This window comes from Motacilla alba, chromosome Z, assembly GCF_015832195.1.
Source record: "Motacilla alba alba isolate MOTALB_02 chromosome Z, Motacilla_alba_V1.0_pri, whole genome shotgun sequence".
In the NCBI taxonomy this organism is placed as follows: domain Eukaryota; kingdom Metazoa; phylum Chordata; class Aves; order Passeriformes; family Motacillidae; genus Motacilla; species Motacilla alba.
The window spans coordinates 67,428,416-67,448,774 of NC_052046.1; the positions used below are offsets into that span (position 1 = coordinate 67,428,416).

General features: G+C 44.0%; 1 protein-coding gene across 1 annotated transcript in view; it reads left to right on the forward strand.

Annotated features, from left to right (window-relative positions):
• The first annotated feature begins 19,197 nt into the window (after window positions 1-19,197).
• WDR36 (WD repeat domain 36) overlaps window positions 19,198-20,359 on the forward strand; it is a 33,191-nt gene continuing 32,029 nt past the window's right edge. The window contains exon 1 of the mRNA XM_038124843.1: window positions 19,198-19,410. Within this exon, the coding sequence (XP_037980771.1) occupies window positions 19,264-19,410 (147 nt within the window). The 5' untranslated portion in view covers window positions 19,198-19,263. The remainder of the gene's footprint in view (window positions 19,411-20,359) is intronic.

A 20,359-nucleotide genomic window follows, 5' to 3' on the forward strand; every position in this document is an offset into this window, starting at 1 on the left:
AAACTCTTAAACATCAGATTTAAACCAGAAAATGGAAGCATTTTCCTAGAGAACTCATCATTAATCTGTGGCACAAATCACCATAGGAGCCATGGAAACAAAATATTTTAATGAAATCGGGCAGGGCTTAGAGCAGCCCATGCTGGGTACATCCACTGAAGGCCACTGAATGTCACTGATGGAAAGCTGCCTCCAGCTGAGGAAATCCTTGAAACACTGATACCAGAAACTGTGTTAGCAAGCCAAGGCAGCATCCATTTCCTGCATGACCGACTTCTAAGTACTCTTTTCTGAAGTATTAATTACTTGACACAGGATAATAGAATAATTGCAGCATTATGGGCTTTGATCTTGATTTTCTGTTCTCCTAGGGCTGTTTCGGTCCTATGCTGAGCAAAATAAGAGATTAAGTTTAGTCTTGGCCTCCTTGCTGCTACTAGCAAATGTGGAACGCTGGTAGTGAGTCTTTTGACAAGACCATAGTTTAGCTCATGGTGGATGCAGAGGGGCAATTTCTGGGTGCCTCATTGCTGTCCTCTCACCTCTACAACTTCTCTGAAGCTCATCTTATTACTGGAATTTGCCCTCCCTAGCTTCCTCAGTTTGGCACATTCATGGTTCTGCTGAGTCAGGACCAGGCCACTCAGCCACCCACTCCCTCCAAATGTCCAAGAATCCTAGGACTTTTCCACCAGGAAGCACAAAACCTTGCAGGCCCTGTACTCAGAAGGGTGTACAACCCAAGAAGCCCCTTCCTGGAATGGGGGATTTCCCTGCCACACCAAATAAACTCTCAAAGCAGCAACAGGCACAAGGACACACAAATGGTTCAATCCAAGTGAGAAGCAAGACACGTGTTGGGAGTAAGACATTCAGATATGGCCTTATAAATTCAATCCATTCCCTGAGCATGCTATATACGATAATTTTAGAGTGTATAATCATAACTTGGAAAAGGAGTGTTGGCATCAAAAGACATCATCTTGACACAGAATTTCTCTTGGACATTCTACTTCACTCACTCCTACTCTTTGGGTCTTGCTATAATAAACTTCTTTCTGCTCAGACTGTTTGAGGACATTTATAAACATGTGTTGTCAATTCTTCTTAAACTTCCATTTTAATGATGAAATTGTTTCAGTTTGAAGATGAAAATACCAAATTAAATGCCTGTTTTGAAAATTAAAGAACAATTTAGTTTGGAAAAGACCTCTAGGATCACTGAGTACAGCCATTACAGTGTCAAGTCCACTACTAAACTGTGTCCCTGAGCACCACATCTACAAGCTTATTGAACAATTCCATGGATGGTGATTCCAGCACTTCCTTGGGCAGCCTGTTTCAGTGCTTGACAACCCTTTCAGGGAAGTAATGTTTCCTGATCTAAACCTCCCCTGGTGCAACTTGAGGCCATTTCCTCTTGTCCCATTTCTTATTCCCTGGGAGAAGAAGCAAATCCCCACCCGGCTAGGAGTCCTCTCAAGTAGTTGTCAAGGGAAATAAGGTCCCCCCAAGCCTCCTTTCCTCCAGGATAAAACACCCTCAGTTCCCTCAGCTGTTCCTCATCAGACTTGTGCTCCAGCACCTTTTCCAGCTCTGCTGCCCTTCTTTGGACGTGCTTCAGAGAAAACAAAACAAAACAGAAAACAATCCAAGATTCAGATGGGTAAGATGTGGATCATTTCTAAAGCAGAGAGAAAAATGTTTATGAAATTTGTGAAATCCCCAAAATTTTTTTCTTTTTTTTTTTTTCCTAGGGAATTGTAACAGCTCTCCTCTAGCATCCTTGGCACTGGGGGGGAAGGAAAGTGATTAAATACTCCTATTTTTAAAATCCTGTAAATTAAACATCTAGCCACAGTTTAACTTTCTGTTACTAGGAATATAGCAAAAAATGCTATTAAAACTGAGTATGATTCACCAATTTAAGAGGAGGAAAAAGGAAAAGCAAACCTCATATTACAATTTCTAACTTACCCTGTCATTTTCAACAAGACCCATAATCTCTCGACTGCAAAGTTGAGTCTATTTTCGATTGAAAAAAAAATGTTGACTATGAATTGCGAGAAGTCTGACCTTTAAAAGTAGTTTGAACAAATTTTGGCTGTTCAGTTCAAGTACAAGTACTCTGAAGTAAGATAACATCTCTCAAGAGTAAAGAAAACAAATGCAAAGAGCACAGTGTTGTGTTCTCTTTCCACCAGGTAGGAAAGATATTGATCAACAACCTTAAGCTATGATATAGCCCAGACAAAAGTAAACATTGTTTGAATAGAAGCACTTCAGAAATTTGTCTAGAACATATATTTTCTGTATTTTCATAGCTTGGTGTGATCAAGTACATGCTGACAGGCCCTCTATCAGAAACAATGTATGATTATGATATATGATTATGCCTTGAGGAAGGGTGTAAATTATCATCTCTTGACAGCTGTTCTGGTTTTATGTATTTTTATTAACAAGAAAGTATCGCCATTGTTTATATTTGAAGTATCAGCTGTTTCCTTCTCTCACTAACTGCTAATATGTTTTAAAAATAGCTCCATTTGCCTGTCATAATCACTGCCAGTTGTAATTTAATTGGAACCTTACCCACTATGATTTAATTTTTTAAAATAATCTTATTCCTTTATGCTTGCTCTTAGTTATGATAATCACTGGCTACAGAGAGACCAAGGCAGAGTTCTCTCTGTAAGTATCACCATCAAAAGAGTGAAGACAACCACAGTACTGTCTTTACTCACCATTGGCTTTTCCAAGCCAAACAGCTTCTATTTTCTTCTATCAGCTTCTACATTAAAATCTTCCTTCACAGAAGTATTTTTTCTGGATAAATATTTTTTTCTCTACCAGAGTTCACTAATGAATGAAATACTTTCTCAGAATGGGATAGCAGTCCCCAGCAGTCTCCAGGAGTTTCCTTGAAAATAACTCTTCTAAGAGGATAAATATTCACAGAGGGAGAATATCATGACCCAACTCTGTAATACCTTTTTGGGGTTGATTTTTTTTTTTTTTTGGATGATGGAGATCACATTGGTTTAATAAGAGACTTACAAATAGCTCATGTTGATGCTGTATTAAATACACTTTTGGCTCTTGGCCTGTCCGTGGATTTCCTCTGTTCCCCACAAACATGGTCACCTCCCACCAGCAAATAGGATTCTCCACTGGTGAGCTGGTATTGCCTTAGGGAGATATATAAGATGTTGTTTATTGGAGGATCTGTGCTATTAAGTTTGTGATTTTCATTTTGTTGCTCATCTTTTCCTACCATGTCATCAATACTGAACTCAGGGGCTTGTGGGATAAACTGTCTTCTTTCCCTTTTGCCCTCATCTGGTGCTGCATCAAGTATTGGGAGGTTAGAATAGAATAGAGTAGAGTAGAATAGAATAGAATAGAGTAGAGTAGAATAGAATAGAATAGAATAGAATAGAATAGAATAGAATAGAATAGAATAGAATAGAATAAAGAATCTGAGACTGTGCTTTTATGACATTTCTGTTTCTGGCTAAAATTGAGGTAAAGAAGTTTGCCTTTGATTAAATAATGGAGGACTATCTCTCCCAGAACCATGATCTGAAGTGTTGCATATGTATACATTAGACATGGCACATGAAAGTGTCTTCCAGAAGATGTTATGATGAATCAAGTTTCCCAGGAGGACCAGGACCTGCCAATCTGAAGCTTCTTCCAGCTGTTTATGGAAGGTTTCATCCAACACTACTTCTAGGTAGGGTAGTCTACCAAGGACACCCATTGTGGTGTCCTTCCCTCTGGCTCTACCTTCCAAGCCACCCTCTAGTACAGCTGCATCTATTGGGCCATTCCCTCTTCACAGGGTACATATCCATCCATACATGCTGTGTATAATAATATAGTGTTCAGATGATTAGTCAAACATGGCTAAAAATTAACATATTTAGCCAAGAAAACAAGAAATCCATTATGAGGGAGTGAGAATAACTCCTGTAGACTTCTTTGTACTACTACTTCTGTTGATTTCCACTGGAAATTACTGTTATTCTGTCACTTTCTAAAATATAATACCTATTATTAGGATTGGAACAGGACATTTACCAGCCATGTCATTCAATCCTAGCTTAGGAGAGACTGTACTAAGTATCCATAACTTTAGCCCATATATGGAATATGCTTTTTCAAAATTTGAAAGGTATGGCATAAATTCACATAGAATAAAGATAAAAATTAAAATAATGAAATGCAGGACCTTTTCAATTAGTTGTATATGTTCCTTATGTTGAAAGCAACTTTTCGAAGAAATTAGTGGGTACTTTTTTCTTTAGGATAGGCAATGTGAGCTATTTTGTAACCTCAGTTATTTTAGAAGCCATTTAGTTCCCACTCCTAAAAAATAATGGAGTTCAAATGGCTTGATTTGTAGGGATTTTTCCAATTTCTCTGCAATAAGTTTTGGAATATCTATAATCTGAGCACCAGAACCCAGACTCATTAGGGGCTGGTTTTGTTTCTGTTCCTAATAAATGACGCTTAAGGAATTATATTTTTTCTTTTGCAATGCCTTATCTAGACTGACGTATCTGTTGTGTGGTGTTAGCAAGTGGAGTTGAACACATTCATTGGGTGATTCAGTGGCTGGGCTGTAAAATATCATGTGATTTCTTTATATATGGCACTGTGAATGTTTTCTTTCTCCTTCTGTACAACTACAAAGTAAAAACATCCTGAAAATTTTATCTGGAGTTATCTGTAAAAATATAATTAAGTTCTCTTCACTGAAGTAGATTAACTCTCCTTAACTTGATCCTTACAAGAAACAAAATACAAGTCTTCTTCAGAAACTGAAAGAAACTCTTAACCCAACACATGGGATGCAACATACAACCATTCGGTGCAGGAGGTTTCAACTTCTCAATTACTTTGAAAAACTGCTTGAAGCAACATTGTGTCATGGACTTCCCAAATTCACAAGGGAGCTGTCTTCTTCAGATGCAAGAGTTGTGATACTCATAATCTCATTTCTCATAAAAGCAACCATACATTGAAAGTGGTAAAAGGAAATGTCCAGACGTTTTTAACTTATTGTTTATTTCTAGTGTTTGGCATGACATACTCGTATGTCTGTCTCAATGTAAGAATGGGAGAATCGAAGTTTTTTCTCTGTGTGCTTTCTGCCCCAAATAGCTGCATTTAGGCCAGCACCTTTTTTCTTCGAAGTTAAAAGCCACAGGAAGGTTGAGAAATTTTACTTTCCGTTAACTGCATTTACTTCTAAAATGTAAGTAAAGAAAAATATCCTAGAAAATAGTTTTTCATCCTATCCAATTTATCTAAAACATTTTTGTGGTCAATTGTACACAAAAAATAGTGTATTTATCTACCTTTTCATATACAGTAGTTAGTGTTTCAATGTCTGAACATAATTTACATACACCTAAAGTGGTTTTGTCAAGTTCTCTCAGATTTAACAAAGCATTTGCCAAAACCAAAACAAATACTTGCTCTGTCAGAAAGGTATAACCTCTTAGGGATCCTCACAAGAGACCAATGAAGATCTTTAACCATTGTAAACAGGTCCAGCTCTTGGAATATTGTCCACCACTGATTTTCTGTGCAGGAAGTGACAAAGTTACAATAAGGAGTCCAAGGGCAATCAAGAGAGGTTTCAGGCTTTGGGATAACTGGTTAAGTGATCAGGAGTGCAAGCACTATTCCCCTCTATCTTTCCAGTTAGAGGAAATGATGAGGAAAGAAACACAAAGACCCAGCAGATCAGTACCTGGATCCATGACTGGGAGGGGTTTTGACCATGGGTTGGGTTACATAACACCAGACCTGCAGGTACACCTGGCTCAAAGTGGGAAAAGGACTGTTGAAGTTAGACAGGTTCATTGCAGCAGCTTTAAATTACTTAAATTTTAAGGGGTGAGGGAGAAAAACAGGTTTGATAAAGATAAGCCTGCGAGTGACAAACCTGATCCAGATGGAGGTGGGACTCTTTTCCAGGTAACAAGTGACAGGATGAGAGGAAATGATCACAAGTCACACCAGCAGAGGTTTAAATTGGAGACAAGGAAGAACATCTCCATGTAAAGGGTCATCAGGCATTGGAACAGGCTGCCCAGTGAGGTGGTACAATCACCATCCCTGGAGGTATTTAAAAAACGGGTAGATGTGGCACTGAGGGACATGGTGTAGTGGTGGACTAGACATTGTTATGGTTGGATTCAATGTTTTTGAGTGTCTTTTTCAACCAAAATGATTCTATAATGTTATGAAATTTCAAATAACATATAAAAATTTCTACCATGGAGTTGGTTTTTTGTGAAACCTTTTAGTGCAGGTCTCCAAAAGAAGGAGACCTGCTTGAGCACCTTTCTCTGAGATTCAAGAGAAAAAAAGGAAGTTCTGAAACAAATGAAAACTAGGCTTATACTCTTACCCCTATCATGAGATAAGAGCACTGGCACAAACATTTCTTTCTTTCATTCCACACCAACTTTTCATAGCCTCAGGAAAAAGATATTGCACATACATTCCTTGGGACTAACCAGAACTGCACAAAAGAAGTCATTCATTCGTGCCGCCTGTGTTTCTTCTCCTAAGAGAAACAACTCTTACTGTTCAGGTAATTGTTACTATACAAATGACATGCATTGAATTTCAATATGCAGAAATCTGCTTTAAACATTTCTTGGCAATGAACATCTAGATATTTTCATCTAAAGAGGAATTAAATGGAGTTCTGAGCAACCTGGTCTAGTGAAATGTGCTCCTGCCCACAGCAGTGGGGGTAGCTAAATGACCTTTAAGGTCCCTTCTAACCCAGGCCACTCTATGATTCTATAATTCTATATACTGTTCAGCTCCAGTACAATGATAAAAACTTGTAAACTGAGAAATTAGAAAATACTCACAGATAATGATGGTTTGTCTTTCAAAAAATTTTAACCTTTCAAGAAACTAATTTATCTGAAAAGGTTGTTACATCTAAACTCCCTTATATCTCCTAGGATTTTTTCTCAAAATTATATATATCATTGTGTACTTATGTTTATACCCTGCTGTCAATTTTTCCCAGCAAATTATGTTACTTTCTGAACAATATTTGTTAACATTTCTAATTTCTCTTGCTTTTAAGTAATATTATTAAATTTATGTGCTGTACTTCCATTTATGAATTTCAGTTATTTCACCCTATACAACATGATGTTAAACTTTGCAATAATGTTTCCAAAAACCATTGTCACAAATATTTTTGCCAGTTTTTCAGTAGCTCTCTATTTTGAGCTATATGTGTGCATATAGAATATAACAGGGTCATCATGAATTTAAGTTTCTATGATCTTTCTTTTATGTTTTCTTTTTTAATTTATTTTTCCTTTTTTATTTTTCATTTTTACCAGCTTCTTTTAACAAAAATCCAAAACAAAACAAAACAAAACAAAAAGAAGGAAAATAGTATTTTGAAGTGAAAAAGCAAAAGACCTGTTATCAGTCAATTTCTGATCAAGCTATTTTTGTGTAACTGCTTGTGTGGCATACACTGAAAACTGGCATACCATATGTGAAGAACTTGCTTAATGTGGAGTGTCAGGCAGCAGGGTCTCTGTTTCAAAAATCATGGCCCTGCTGCTTTTCTGTCTTCATGCTGCAACTAGAAAATCAGTATGTGTCTCTTCTATTAAAACAATGCTGAAAGCAACAGCTTTTATTTCCTTCACACTGCATAACACTCAGTGAATTAAGACCCAAAAACAAGGAAATGGATTAGCAACCTCTCAGTGCATAAGCCACTGTAATGTCTGGTTTTACATAAACATCAGTGCCAGAGGGCTTTTAAATTCTTTATGCAGCAGTCCTCAAAAGCATGGGTAAGACATCAGTTTCCAACACACAAACAGTCATAACACCAAAATGCCAGAGTTATCTCCAGCTGCTCAGAATTTTCATCAAGAGATATTAAAGGGAAACACACTTGTGTGAGTGAGAAGGCATTTCCCAGTCACAGCCTTGTTTGAACCTGGTCATCTAGGCTGTGAAATCCCAGTTTACTTTAACCTACTAGAGCCCACTTCCATTTGCAGCAGGGACTGGCTCCCAGTTTCCTCTAAGTCCCCACTGCCTTTGAGTGGATACAGAGCAGCTGCAGCTGAACAAACATTTGGCTTTTAATCCCCTGCAGGTCATGACCTTACTGTCCAAGGACAATTCCCAATAAGGCATCCCTCATCTCCTGTGCCTGAGGAAGAGCACATTAAAAAGCCCCATGATTTTTATTTTTTCTCCCTGTGACCACCCACTCTTTTGCTAAATTTTTGAGTGTCTTGCTGTGACATCAGAGGATGTAGGTTTACTCACTGGTATGTTTTTGTTACATGGCCACCTGTCAGACTGTGTGCAGCCAATCAGCACCATACTGGCACACGGCTCCTGCCTGTGCTTCATGTGGGTCCCCAGGGATAAGGTTTCTGCCTCTCTGTGGTGGAGAACCTCCTCCCTAGCAGTGCTTAAGCACAGATCTAAATCCAAAGTCTCATTTTCCTCTCCACCCCATTTACTTCTCTTTTGAAAATCAGACATGTCCACCTTGCAGCTATCAAGACTATACACAAGCCTGAGTTCTTTCTTCATTGCCTGAGCTCAACCCTCTGCTAAATTAAACTTGTCTTGGGTTCACACTCTGTGTTGATGCCTCTTCTACATACTACATTTCCTCATCACACAGAACTTGTTACTGCAACCAACCAACACCAGCAGCAGGTCTGGACTGATGCTTCCTGGGGGGAATGGTGCAAAGGACACAGCATTCCCCACCTTCTGTCCTTCACCCAGACTGGCTGCTACTAGTGGATACGCTAGGCATGAGCGTGCAAGAGGAAAGTTAAAGACAGAGCCCTGGACAGCATTATCTGGAAGCAGACTTCTGGAGAGAGCAGGCAGGAGTGGCAGCAGGGCTGAGAGAGCAGGCAGGTGCCTGCAGCCAAGCTAGGGCACAGGATGTAACTCAGGGCGTGTAGGCAGGGACTATGCAGGGATGTGATGTGTGCCCAGGTCTTGGAAGGGACATGAAACTCTGAACAGTCATAGTATAATATGTGAATAAGGTGAAATGGACATGCACATTTTACCTGAATTCCAGCTTTCGTAGCCTCACTCATTCTACAGGTTACCTCATCCATTGGATACCCCAATGGCTTTTGGGATTGTTTTATCCTGAAGCACGCATCAAGTCAGCTAGTGAAAAAACTCCAGCAGGAAGGAGGGCAGTTTCTGGCAGGATGCAAAAATCTCCCTTCCCAGGCTCCAGTCCCACCAAGAGTGGTGCCAAAGGAGCTGCCACTTTTAAAGGGGAGGCAGCTTCTTGCATTGCTGGTCTGGGCCCCAGAGTGAGTGGGACAGGCTGCTGTCCTCTCTGTGTGCAGGACAGGGAGCCTGCCTGTCCCTGCTGTTGGTCTGGCAAGCAAGGAAGCCACAAATGCAGTACCAAAGAGTGAACTCCAGTGCTTTCAGTGCAGATATTCCTACATCTCTCCCAGGCTGACAACTAGGGTTGATCAAAGCAGTGATGTTTAAGGTTCTGCCATGGGCTGTACCTTCCCTAGCCTGTAGCCTTCCCCTTCCCTTGTCTTCAGACCATGGAACATTGCAATGATGCAAATCCAAGACCATGAGATGGGTCCCTTAGGAGCCCCTTTTGGGACTGGTACTATTTATTATCTTCTCTAATGACACAGATGAAAGGATTGAGCACATACAGCAAATCTGCAGATGACACCAAGGTGAGAGTGCAACAGACACTCCTGAAGGACAGGATGCCATCAGAAGAAACTTGAGCAGTGGCCCATGGGAATCTCATGAGGTTGAACAAGGCCAAGCTCTGGTGCTGCGTCTGGGTCAGGGCAATCCCTGGTGCCAGCCCAGGCTGGGCACGAACAGATCGAGAGCAGCCCTGCCCAGAAGGACTTGGGGGTGCTGTGAGGGAGAGCTGGACATGAGGCAGCCGTGGGCACTCCCAGCCCAGAGAGCCAAGCGTGTCCTGGGCTGCACCCAGAGCCCCGTGGGCAGCAGGGGAGGGAGGGGATTCTGCCCCTCTGCCCCGCTCTGCTGAGACCCCACCTGCAGAGCTGCCTCCAGCCCTGGGGTCCCAGCACAGGAAGGACGTGGAGCTGCTGGAGAGAGTCCAGAGGAGGCACCAAGGTGATCAGAGGGGTGGAGCACCTCATCAGAGGGGAGCACCCTCTCATGAGGGAAGGCTGGGAGAAGGGGGATTGTTCAGCCTGGAGAAGAGAAGGCTTTGAGGTAACCTTCCAGTCCCTGAAGGGACTCCACAAGAAGGAGGGAAAGGGACTTTTTACAAGAGCTTGGAGTGACAGGACAAAGGAGAATGCCTTCAAACTGAAAGAAGATAGGTTTAGATTAGATATTAGAAAGGAATTCTTTGCTGTGACAGTGGTGAGGCCCTGGCACAGGTTGCTCCGAGGAGCTGTGAATGCCCCATCCCTGGAAGTGTTCAAGGCTTGATTGGATGGGGCTTGGAGCATCCTGGTCTGGTGGAAGGTGTCCCTGTTCATGGCAGGGAGTTTGAAAACAGATGATCTCTAAGATCTCTTCCAAGCCAAGCCATTCTTTAATACTTAATTATTTGGTATGCTATTAGAAAAGACATCTAGGTAGAGGGCTTCCTGTAGGGAGTGAGTATTGCTGGGATATGCAATAGCTGAGCAGCATCAGTGTGAATTGCCATTCTGAATGAATATACTTTAAATCATGAGTACAGTGAGAGCTAAACATCCTCTTTGTTCCCGTTACCAGGAATTTCCCTTTGCTTTCCCTGGGGCTGCACTACATCTATGTCTTACTCTACTTGGCAGACTTTCTTGGCAAAATATAATTCAGCATTATTTACATACATATTTCTGGCATATTGCTCTTTTTGAGAGTAGAGAGAGAGAAAACACAGCTAACTTCCCTATTCCTTTAACAAACTATAAAGCATATTGTAGTTGGATGAGGTGAAATGAATCTGGTGATTGAAGACGCTTAATTCTGATTGTTTTGCAGCCCTTGAAACATCACAGTCTAATCCTATTTTTATCGAAACCTTCCAGTATTGTCTAGACTCACTTCAAATTTTTACTGAGACAGCACAAAGGCACAAGTTTGTCAACACTGTGCTTCAATTAGAAATGGCGAGATAAGAAACCATTTGGTAGCAAGTTTGTTGTAATATTACAGTTAGGTTGCTCTCCTTAGTGAATGTGATATCTCAGTATTGGTAACACTTAATTTAGACTGAATTCATTCTTTCAGCCACATGACAATTAAATAATGTACTTATTTTACTAAAACCTGTGAGAAAAAAAAAATACAAATTTCTATTTTGCTTTTCACTGCCCTTTCATTACATTGATAATGTCAAAGTCATAGCAGCATCAGTCTTATATTCCTGTTAAAAAGTGTGCAGCTGAAATGTTGAGAAGCATTTTATAAAGTCATCATTACTCAAGTCAAAGTAAGCAAGAAAGGGCATAGAAGAGCAAACAGAGAAGGGACAGACTGTTGATTTTTAAAAGTTATCAGTTGCTTATCAGAAAAATGAAATGTTATTAAGCAATCAAAATCTCTAGTTGTGTGCATATATATATATATATATATATATATATATATATATATATATATATATATATATAATTCTTCCACTTCTCCAGAAGTTGTGGATCCCGTGGTTGATCAAGGTAAGGATGTCCTTTCAGTTTCAGTCCTTTCAATAACATGGAGATTGACTTTCTCAAGAATTCAGAGTTTTTAATTCACCTTGCTGAGTAAGTGCCTCAGGGTATCTCCCTTGACAAAACACATAAATAGTTCAACTGGATTTCTACTGAAATATTTCTTGGATGAGACAAACCTCATATATTTGGTGAAATATTTCAAATGTAAGAAACTGGGTTTTCCTCATCTTTTCTAGCCAGAAAATTCTTGACCTCCCTTGCTAAATGTGGTGGCTTCATAGTAAGGATCTGAAGGAAAAATTACTGTGTTGAGCTTCCTCACCCTGCTTTAGTGGTTTAAATTGTGTTTCTTATACAGTTAGGCATATCCTGTTGCAATGACAGTCAGTGGTTTTCCCGTTCTAGTGCGAAGTTCATTATACTTCAGCAGTGTGTTGAGAGTTGTTTAAAGTTTGAAGTGATGGCTTCCTTTTGTTCAGATTTTGGACAGTGGACATGACCAAAGTACTTCCATATGTTCCTTTCAATTTATCCTTAAATACTACATTTCAAATAATAGAAAAACAAATTTCAGTGTAAGTATATTAATTTTGAGAGAGAAGAATGCTGGAGTTATATAGGAGTACTAATGAAAAAAAGGAGAAAAATAATGGCAGCACTATTGCAGTGATTATTCATTAACTCAGGAAGTGCAAGACACAATTTAAAGAAAGTTGAATGTGTTAATAAGTTATGATAACACAAGACTAAAATATCTGAACAGTCTTAACTCAGATCAGCCAAGAAGACCCAGAACCATGACATGATTAAAATTCTGATACTTTAGGATTTGTGAACCACAGTAGATGCAACCAGTATTTTTTAAATAACTTCTGCTGGGACTTCAAAAGATGAGGAGTGAGAAAAAGCAAGAGAAGAGTTTGAAGGCAGGGGCCCCAAGGGCCCTATGTTAACCACAAGAATGATGAGTCTTTGAAGCTTTTTCTGGTGATGAATCACCGCGACACCTCTAAGTAATATGCATTTTATACCTTCTAGCAACTGATATGCACGTAGAATAACAGCTCCCCACTGCCATGATTGGTCAGCCTGGCTGGAAAGGATCTCAGCTAAGAGCATGGCCCCCAGAGAGCATGGCTAGAGCAAGATGGCCATTGGTTTGACTCCTGGTGCTGAACTTCTCTTTTGGTTGGGTGCTCCATTTCCTAAAGAGACAGGAAATTAATGGTAGAAACAAATAGTACTGAGAAAAATGTGATTATGAAGTTTTACAAGAGAGTGTGTGTCAGAAGTTGATGTTGTGGGACTTAGACAATCTGAATGATCAAACTTAGGTGGTTTTTATGTGCCCATGTAGAAGCCACCAGTGTGGGGAGGATTGTGAGAAAGGTATTCTGTGCTCACCTCAGAACTCACATGCCCAAGTCCTGCAGATGTGTCAATGGTCTAGACAGCTGCTACCAAAATAAATACCATCATGTGCCATGACCTTATTAGATGAAAATGGTTAGGTTTTTGTCCAGTAATGTGGACATACTGCTGTGTTTTGCCAACATGTCTTTTGATCTCCGGCGGAAGCTGAGGAGTACCAAAGGCAAGAGCTTCTAGACCCTCTTAGTGCTGTTTTGTTCATTGCCAGCCACCAGCTACTCTCAGGTGCTCCTGGTGGGGATATACACATGTTTTGCAAGTGGCATGTGGAGGTCATCACCAGCATTCACCTGTTTTTTGTGTCCAAGAAGGTAAGCTCCTAAGAGACAGCCAGCCAGTCTTGTGTGTCTGTGACCAGGAGGAGCAGGCTCCAAGAATTGTATAGGAATGTGGAAAAAAATTGTGGGCACCAATTATAATTTCCATTGTGATGGAAATTATTATGCTTCAGAGGAAAAAATATTAGCATCACTTTCTGAAATAAAACTATTTTAACAAAAACTTATGAAAAAATATGAGACCATTGAGCTCCTGTCCCCGTGATCTCTGTATGAAAGTTATCTCTAACATAATTTTCATGTTTGCTGAGGTTTCTTGATGGTGGCGTTCCCACCCCCAAGCTGCAAAAGGCAGAGAATTTTTTGATTAGCTGGTTGGGTGCTGAATTTTGAAAATTTCCAAATCCTACATATCCAAAGTATAAATAACGGCATTTCTGTAGAGGTGAGATGTTTTAGGAAAGAATATAACATTCATGTTTACGAAAAAGAAAAGAAGTATAAGGTTTACCTTCCAGCAACATGTACCAAGATGTAAGAGTCAAAACTGGCTCAGCAAATACAAGCCAAAATAAAAAATTATAATACCATAAATATAATAATATTTATTAGAAATGTCTGCTAAAGTCAATGACTTCATGTTGTCTTTCTTCTTCTCCTGATGAGTGCTGGAAGCAGTCCCACCCACAGATATCATCTCAACCTGCAGCAAAATAACAACTGCTGTTTCTCAATCCCATCTTCCCATTGCTTAAGCACCACCACAAATGTGGGATCTTCAATTCAACCAGGAAACAGGGATTAAGGAGGAAAGTAGTTGTATTGTAAGTATAAAGATCCATCAGAAAAATGCCTCTTGTCACTTATTTTTCTTAATGGAAACCACTTCCAAATCCCTTGAATTTGGCCAATTGCTCCAGTCAAAAGCTGCTGTCACAAGTGAGACTGCAGCACCCTTGGCTGAAGCAAGTAAAAGTTTTGAATTGCTATAGTTACAAAAATGAACAGATTTTTCTAAAGTCCTCCTTTGTCTCCTGCCTCTCTGGTATATATGTCAGTAATTGGACTTTTCTCTCTTAAGAATTTAAAATTGAAAACAAACTTGAACATATATTCATCATAACTTGTTTTTTACAGAGGTTACTGCTGCATGCAAATGAAGAGATTAGCAAAGTTTTTGAGAGATACTATTTATTTACAGAAATTTTCCATACAAAAAAAAAAGAAAAAAAAAAAGAAAAGGTGGTTAAACAGGAATCTAATTCTCTTTTTCCTAATAGACTTTCATTTGAACTTACTTACAAGCATGTTTTCAATGTCAAATTGTCTTTTATAGCCACATATATTTCTGCTCTCCTTAAAAATCACATATTTTAAAATTTGCTACTCTGAGTATATTGCCAGTGTCTTTTGCACTTTGTTATGTCTTTGGAGACACAGCTTCAGAAATAAAAGCATGTGCATACTACCAACGATGGAAAAGAATTTCAACCCATTGTTATTTGCATTAAAATATAATTTTTCCCTTCATCTACACACAACTTTGCTATATCCTGTGAGGTAAGGGCAAATAAACGCCTCAATTTAGCTATTCGAACGGGTTTGTGTGCTGCTCAGTAAAGACAAATGAACAATGAAAAGTAAAAAACAGCACGTTCCTGGAGTTTAGTAATCCTGGGAGTAATACTAATCCTGGGATTAGTATTACACTGAATTCATGGCACAAATAGGCTTTCATTGGTTATGATGCTGGTTCTCTGGTGTACAATAAAACTCACCTAAGATGACCTTTGTGCTGTGGTGCACGTCCAATTATGCAGAGAAACACAAAGCTATTTAACAGATACATATTTTTATGAACTTAATAACTTCCATGAAGCCCATTAGCAACTTCAAACAAAAATCTCCGGGCACATGACTTTGCAAGTTAAGAAAACCCCTTCTAGAATATGAGAAGAAGACGTCCTTTAGGAAACTGGAATTTGTTTGGCACCACTGTGACAGCAAGGCAGGTAAACACCTTCTCAAGTGCTCTCTAGGGCTTGCCGAGCTCAGCTACAGCTTTGCAGACGCATCTCCCTTAGTGCAATAGCTATCAAAGCATGGGTTTTGAAACATCAGTGATGATTAGAATTAGATGCACGCACACACGCAAAACCAGACACCGACACGCATTCACGGAGTTTCAGGACTGCGGCCACGCTTTGAAACAGAGACCAGGAGCGCTCAGCGGAGACCAGGGCGCTGCCGCCGCCTCTCGTTTCCCGCCCTGAGCTGCGAGATGCAGGACGAGAAGAAACAGAGGAAAGGGGAGATCCAAGAGGAGAGCAGGGCGGGAACCCACTCAAGCGGACAGGCATCCACTGATGACTAAGCTGCTCTGGCTGGCCCCCAGCTCAGCGGGCCAGAGGAGCTCGCTGTCCCGCGGCAGCCTTCCAGGGTTTCCCTCATGACTCATGCCACAGGGAGCATTCCCCGAAAACGAGCACGCCCCCGGCCGGGGCTTCCGCAGAGGCTCCCGGGGCACTTTCCGTGAAACACTTCAGCGGGACCAGGGAACAGCTGGTGCCGAACGTGGCAGAAACGTCGATGCCAGCTGGAGAAAGGCTCCGGGGAGTGGGGGAGGGAGAGGGGCCATGCCTCCTTTTGGCCCGGCACCCCGGGCACCCTGGTCGCCAGCGCCTGGGGCAGACTAGCCCCCGACGTCCCTCTCATACCGACACCCCGTGCCCGGGGCAGCCTGTCTTTTGTCGTCCTGAGCATCCTGATACCCAGTGCCCCGGGCAGCCAGTCCCGCGATGTCCCCCGCGTCCCGGTCCCCAGTGCCCGGTGCAGCCGACTGCCCTGTCAGCTCGGCTGTCCTCACGGCCGAGCAGCTGCTCCTCGCCTGCACTCCCCGCAGCCTAAGCAAGCCAAGGGGCTCTCCCGGGGAAAGGGGTTCGTAAGATAAAACGTACACCTTCGAAAGAAAAAAAACCCTCAATTGTAGAAGGTGATGGAGGAACGACCACTACGCTGCAATTGCTCCCGCACTAGCGTGTTAAAATGATGCACTGGAGCTGTCCCTGCAACCTCAGTGTGGAGCGGATGCATGCCCACCCCCGGGCAGACCCTCTGCAGGTGCCCCGACGCATTTTTTTCTCGCCTTCCAGAGAAAATCAGGTTTTACTGCAACAGTTCCCGCTGAAGTTGCACCCCAAGTGTTTACGGGGAGGGCTCCTCACACTTGTTTCAAGCAAGATTGCAAAGCTTTTGTGTTTTCTTTTGTTTTGGTTGGGGTTTGGATGATGCCTTTGATTATTATTCGTTATTCCGGTTTTATTTTCGAATCAGTGACACAGCTTTAAGACTGAGTAATAATTATTTACAGTTCTGGAAAGAGGTGCAAGAGACGTCCAAATGAGCCCCGGTTATGGAATTGGAAACCTTTATTTCCGTAGGCGTACAGGTACATATATGAAGCCAGCAACGATCTGAAGCCCGGGAGGAGAAAAACAACGTGTAAAGACACCATGGATAATCACAACGGTAACCAACCAGTTTCTCTAGTGCTTCTGAAGCACGGGCATCCCTCTCTTCAGCTGTCTTTCGTGCCTTGTCGGGTCCTGCACCCCTGTAGTGGTGCAGGATAATTAACCTTTGGCTTTTTCTTGCACAGTCCTTTGTAGCTTGATCATCTTTCTTCAAATCGCCTCCTTACCGCGGGGGTCCACCTACAATTTCAGCCTCTGTAACCACGGCAAGATACAAGAGGATCTACTAAACGTTTTGGATGCAGACAAAACCTTTACACAAGAGGTTGGTGCTTTCTCTGGTGGCATCGGAGGGAAACAGTCTGGACGGCACTGCCTCCACGTTTTTAACCTTGACCACCGGCAGCTGCTTTCTGAAAATCTCGGTTAGCAAGCTGGGAGTTGGCTAGTTTAGTAAACCGGTACCTGTGAAACAGGACCTTGAAGTTATGTCCAGCTCTCCTCCGGCGACCTTCCCAAAATGTGCTTCGCTGAAGCTGGGACTGGCAGGGACGGAGAGCAGGAGCCCGGGCGGCCGCTGCCAGAGCTCTACCCGACCCTTCCCAGCGCCTTGCAGACCCGTAGGACTGAAAGTCGCTTGTATAATGCTTCACCGACGCTGAAGATGGTGTCACGGTTGCAAAGGTGATAAGTGTTTAGAAGCTACGCGGAAGGTTCACACGCGCAGCCGGCCCTTAGCTCAAAGACCAGGCAGTGTTTTTCGGGGAAAGCAGCCCTGCCGCTGGCTCGGGCATCACAGCCCGGAGATGCCCAGCGCAGCCCAGCAGCGGCTGCCCCGCACGGCCGCCGCCCGACTCCCGCAGCCGCCCACACCGTGCGAGGCCCCGACGGGGCGGGGTGCCCGAGGCAGGCTGGCAGACGGCGAAGGCGACGCTGCGGGACGTGGCTTTAACAGGCATCCCCTGTTGTTGTTTCCTTCCAGGAGCTACGACTCGATTTTCACACCTGCCAGGACGCGCCCTCCGAGCCGGCGGGCGAGCAGCTGTCCGAGGTTCGCCCCGGAGGGCTCCCTTCCCGGCGGCTAGGTGGCATTCCCTTTCAAAAAAAAAAACCAAAAAAAAAGAGGGAAGGGGGGCAAGAAAGGGAGAAGGGGGTATGAGGGAATGGGGGAAAGGTAAAGGGGAAAAGGAGAAGGAGGGGAGGACGGAAAAGAGAGGAGAGGAAAGTGAGGGAGAGAGAAAGAGGAGAAAGCGGGCAGAAAGGAGCAAGAATGAGGAGCTTTAATATATCTTTGGATTGATGGATGGGCAGCCTCTTTTTAGGGATGCGTGGGGAGGCGCTGAAGGGAAAAGGAGTTAAGGGTCGTAACCGGCCATCTGCTCGCAGGACTCCAGGCGAGCGGAGCGAGCGGGACGGCTGCTGGGATGCCTCCTGGAGCGGGCGCGGGAATGCGGGGAGCGGCCGGAGCTGTGGCGCGTCACCCAGTCCATCCTGAAGCACCACTGCCCCGGCTTCTGCGCGTCACAGCAGGGCACTGGGACAGCGCAGCGGGACAGCCCCGGAGACAGCGCCGGGAACGCCGTCGGGACGTCAAGCCCGGTCCCGTGCGACAAGAGCAAAGCCCGGGAGCTGATGGCGGTGTGGAGAAGCTACAACAACTTAGGATAGGTGGCCTGGGGGTGGCGCGGCTATGCATTTTGCGTCCTCCGCCGGACTTCACTCGCATTGTCCGCCGTGCAGTCATAGTAACGGAGTCATCCAGCGGGTTGTTTGTCTGGTTTTTTTTAATATCCATAATTTATTAGAAAAACCAAACAAACCAAACCCACATACAAAACCACCATCACGAAAACTCAAAACAGACACCTCGGGAAGTTCAGAGGCTCCCGATGCGGGTGTCTCGCGGGATGAGCCATCGGAAGTGGGCTCACCCCGCGCCCCGCTGCCGCCTCTGAGGCGGGGCCACCCGCAACCGGACCTGGTGCTTTGCGAGGGCAAAGGGGATAACGAAATGAAGAATAAAAGGGGATACAAAAATGAAGAATAAAAAAAAAAAAAAAAAAACAAAAAACCCCAAAACAACCAGAAAACAAAAAAAAAAAAACCCAACCGCACAGTCGCGGCTGCGTGGAGTGCTTGCGGCAGAGTTCGCGGCTGCCGCTACCCCGCGCAACCCGGCGGCATCGCGCCCGTGCGCGGCGTGCGGAGCGGGGCCGCGGCTCCAGCGGGGGCGGGCGCGGGGCGGGCGCGGGGCCGGTTTCGGCGGCGCACGGCGGGGCGGGGCGGGGCGGCGGAAGCGGGCGGGCGCTTCCTGCGGGAGGGCGGGCGGATGCGGACACGGAGGCGGACACGTGCGGAGCGATGGCGCGGGAGAGCGCGGGGCTCTTCGCCCCGTTCCGGGTGCTCGGCCAGTTCAGCGGGCACGTCCCGCACGTCCTGCGCTACCACGGCCGCCACCGCGAGTTCTACCTGGCCGCCGCCGTCGGGCGCAGCGTCCACACCTACAATGTGAGTACGCGGCGTCCCGGTCCCCGCTCCTTTTTCCTGGCATCCTTCCCGCTCCCGTGGGGAGGCCGGGGCCGTGCAGGGAGATCCGCCTCTTCCTCAGCCCTCGCCGTCATGATGCGGGAGCGTGTGCGGGGCTGCGGCGCCGCTCCTCTGCAGACGGCGGTGGCCGGGAGGGAGGGAGGGAGGGAGGGAGGGAAAGAGGGAAGGAGGGAGGCTGCCGGCCGAACGGGCCGGGAATGAGCTTGCAGCCGTGTGGGCAGCGCTCGCCGATGCGGCACAACCCATTCGTCGGGAGCGCCCAGGTACTGAAGATTTTCCTTCATTACAGGATAAATCAAAGCTTACCCGCTCTGGTTTAGCGTTTGAGGGTTACCTTTTAGGGGCGGGGGGCAGATCCTATTAAAACTGCTATATGAAAACGGATTAGCACAGTTGAGTTCAGCAAGATGAAAACCTGTGGAACGGACTCGTTTTTTTGCGGCGTAGAATCCTAAACCACTTAAGGTTGGAAGGGGCTTCTGGAGATCATCCAGACAACCCCCCTGCCAAGGATGGGTCACCTAGAGCAGGTTACAGAGGAACCTGTCTAGGTGGGTTTGGAATGCCTCAAAAGAGGGAGACTCAGTGACTTCCTTGGGCTCAGTCAAAGCATTTTCACTGTATAGCAAACAGTACACAGAACTGAGCTGAGTACAGTGAACACCAGAGCGCAGACATCAGGGATCCACCTGTGCTTCTGTGGCGCCTTTTAGCGTTCACTCCTGCCAGTCTTCACAGCCTTTGAAGTAGAGTAGTGATCATCACTGAGCAGAGATGGCTGGGTGTTTGCAACTAAAGCAAAATCTCTGTGAACAGAGATAAAATTAGAATACTGGGTGGTTGAAGTGAAAATAAGGTAGAAGCAGAGATGATGCGGAAACTAAGGTACTCAAGCTCCTCAAAGTGTCTA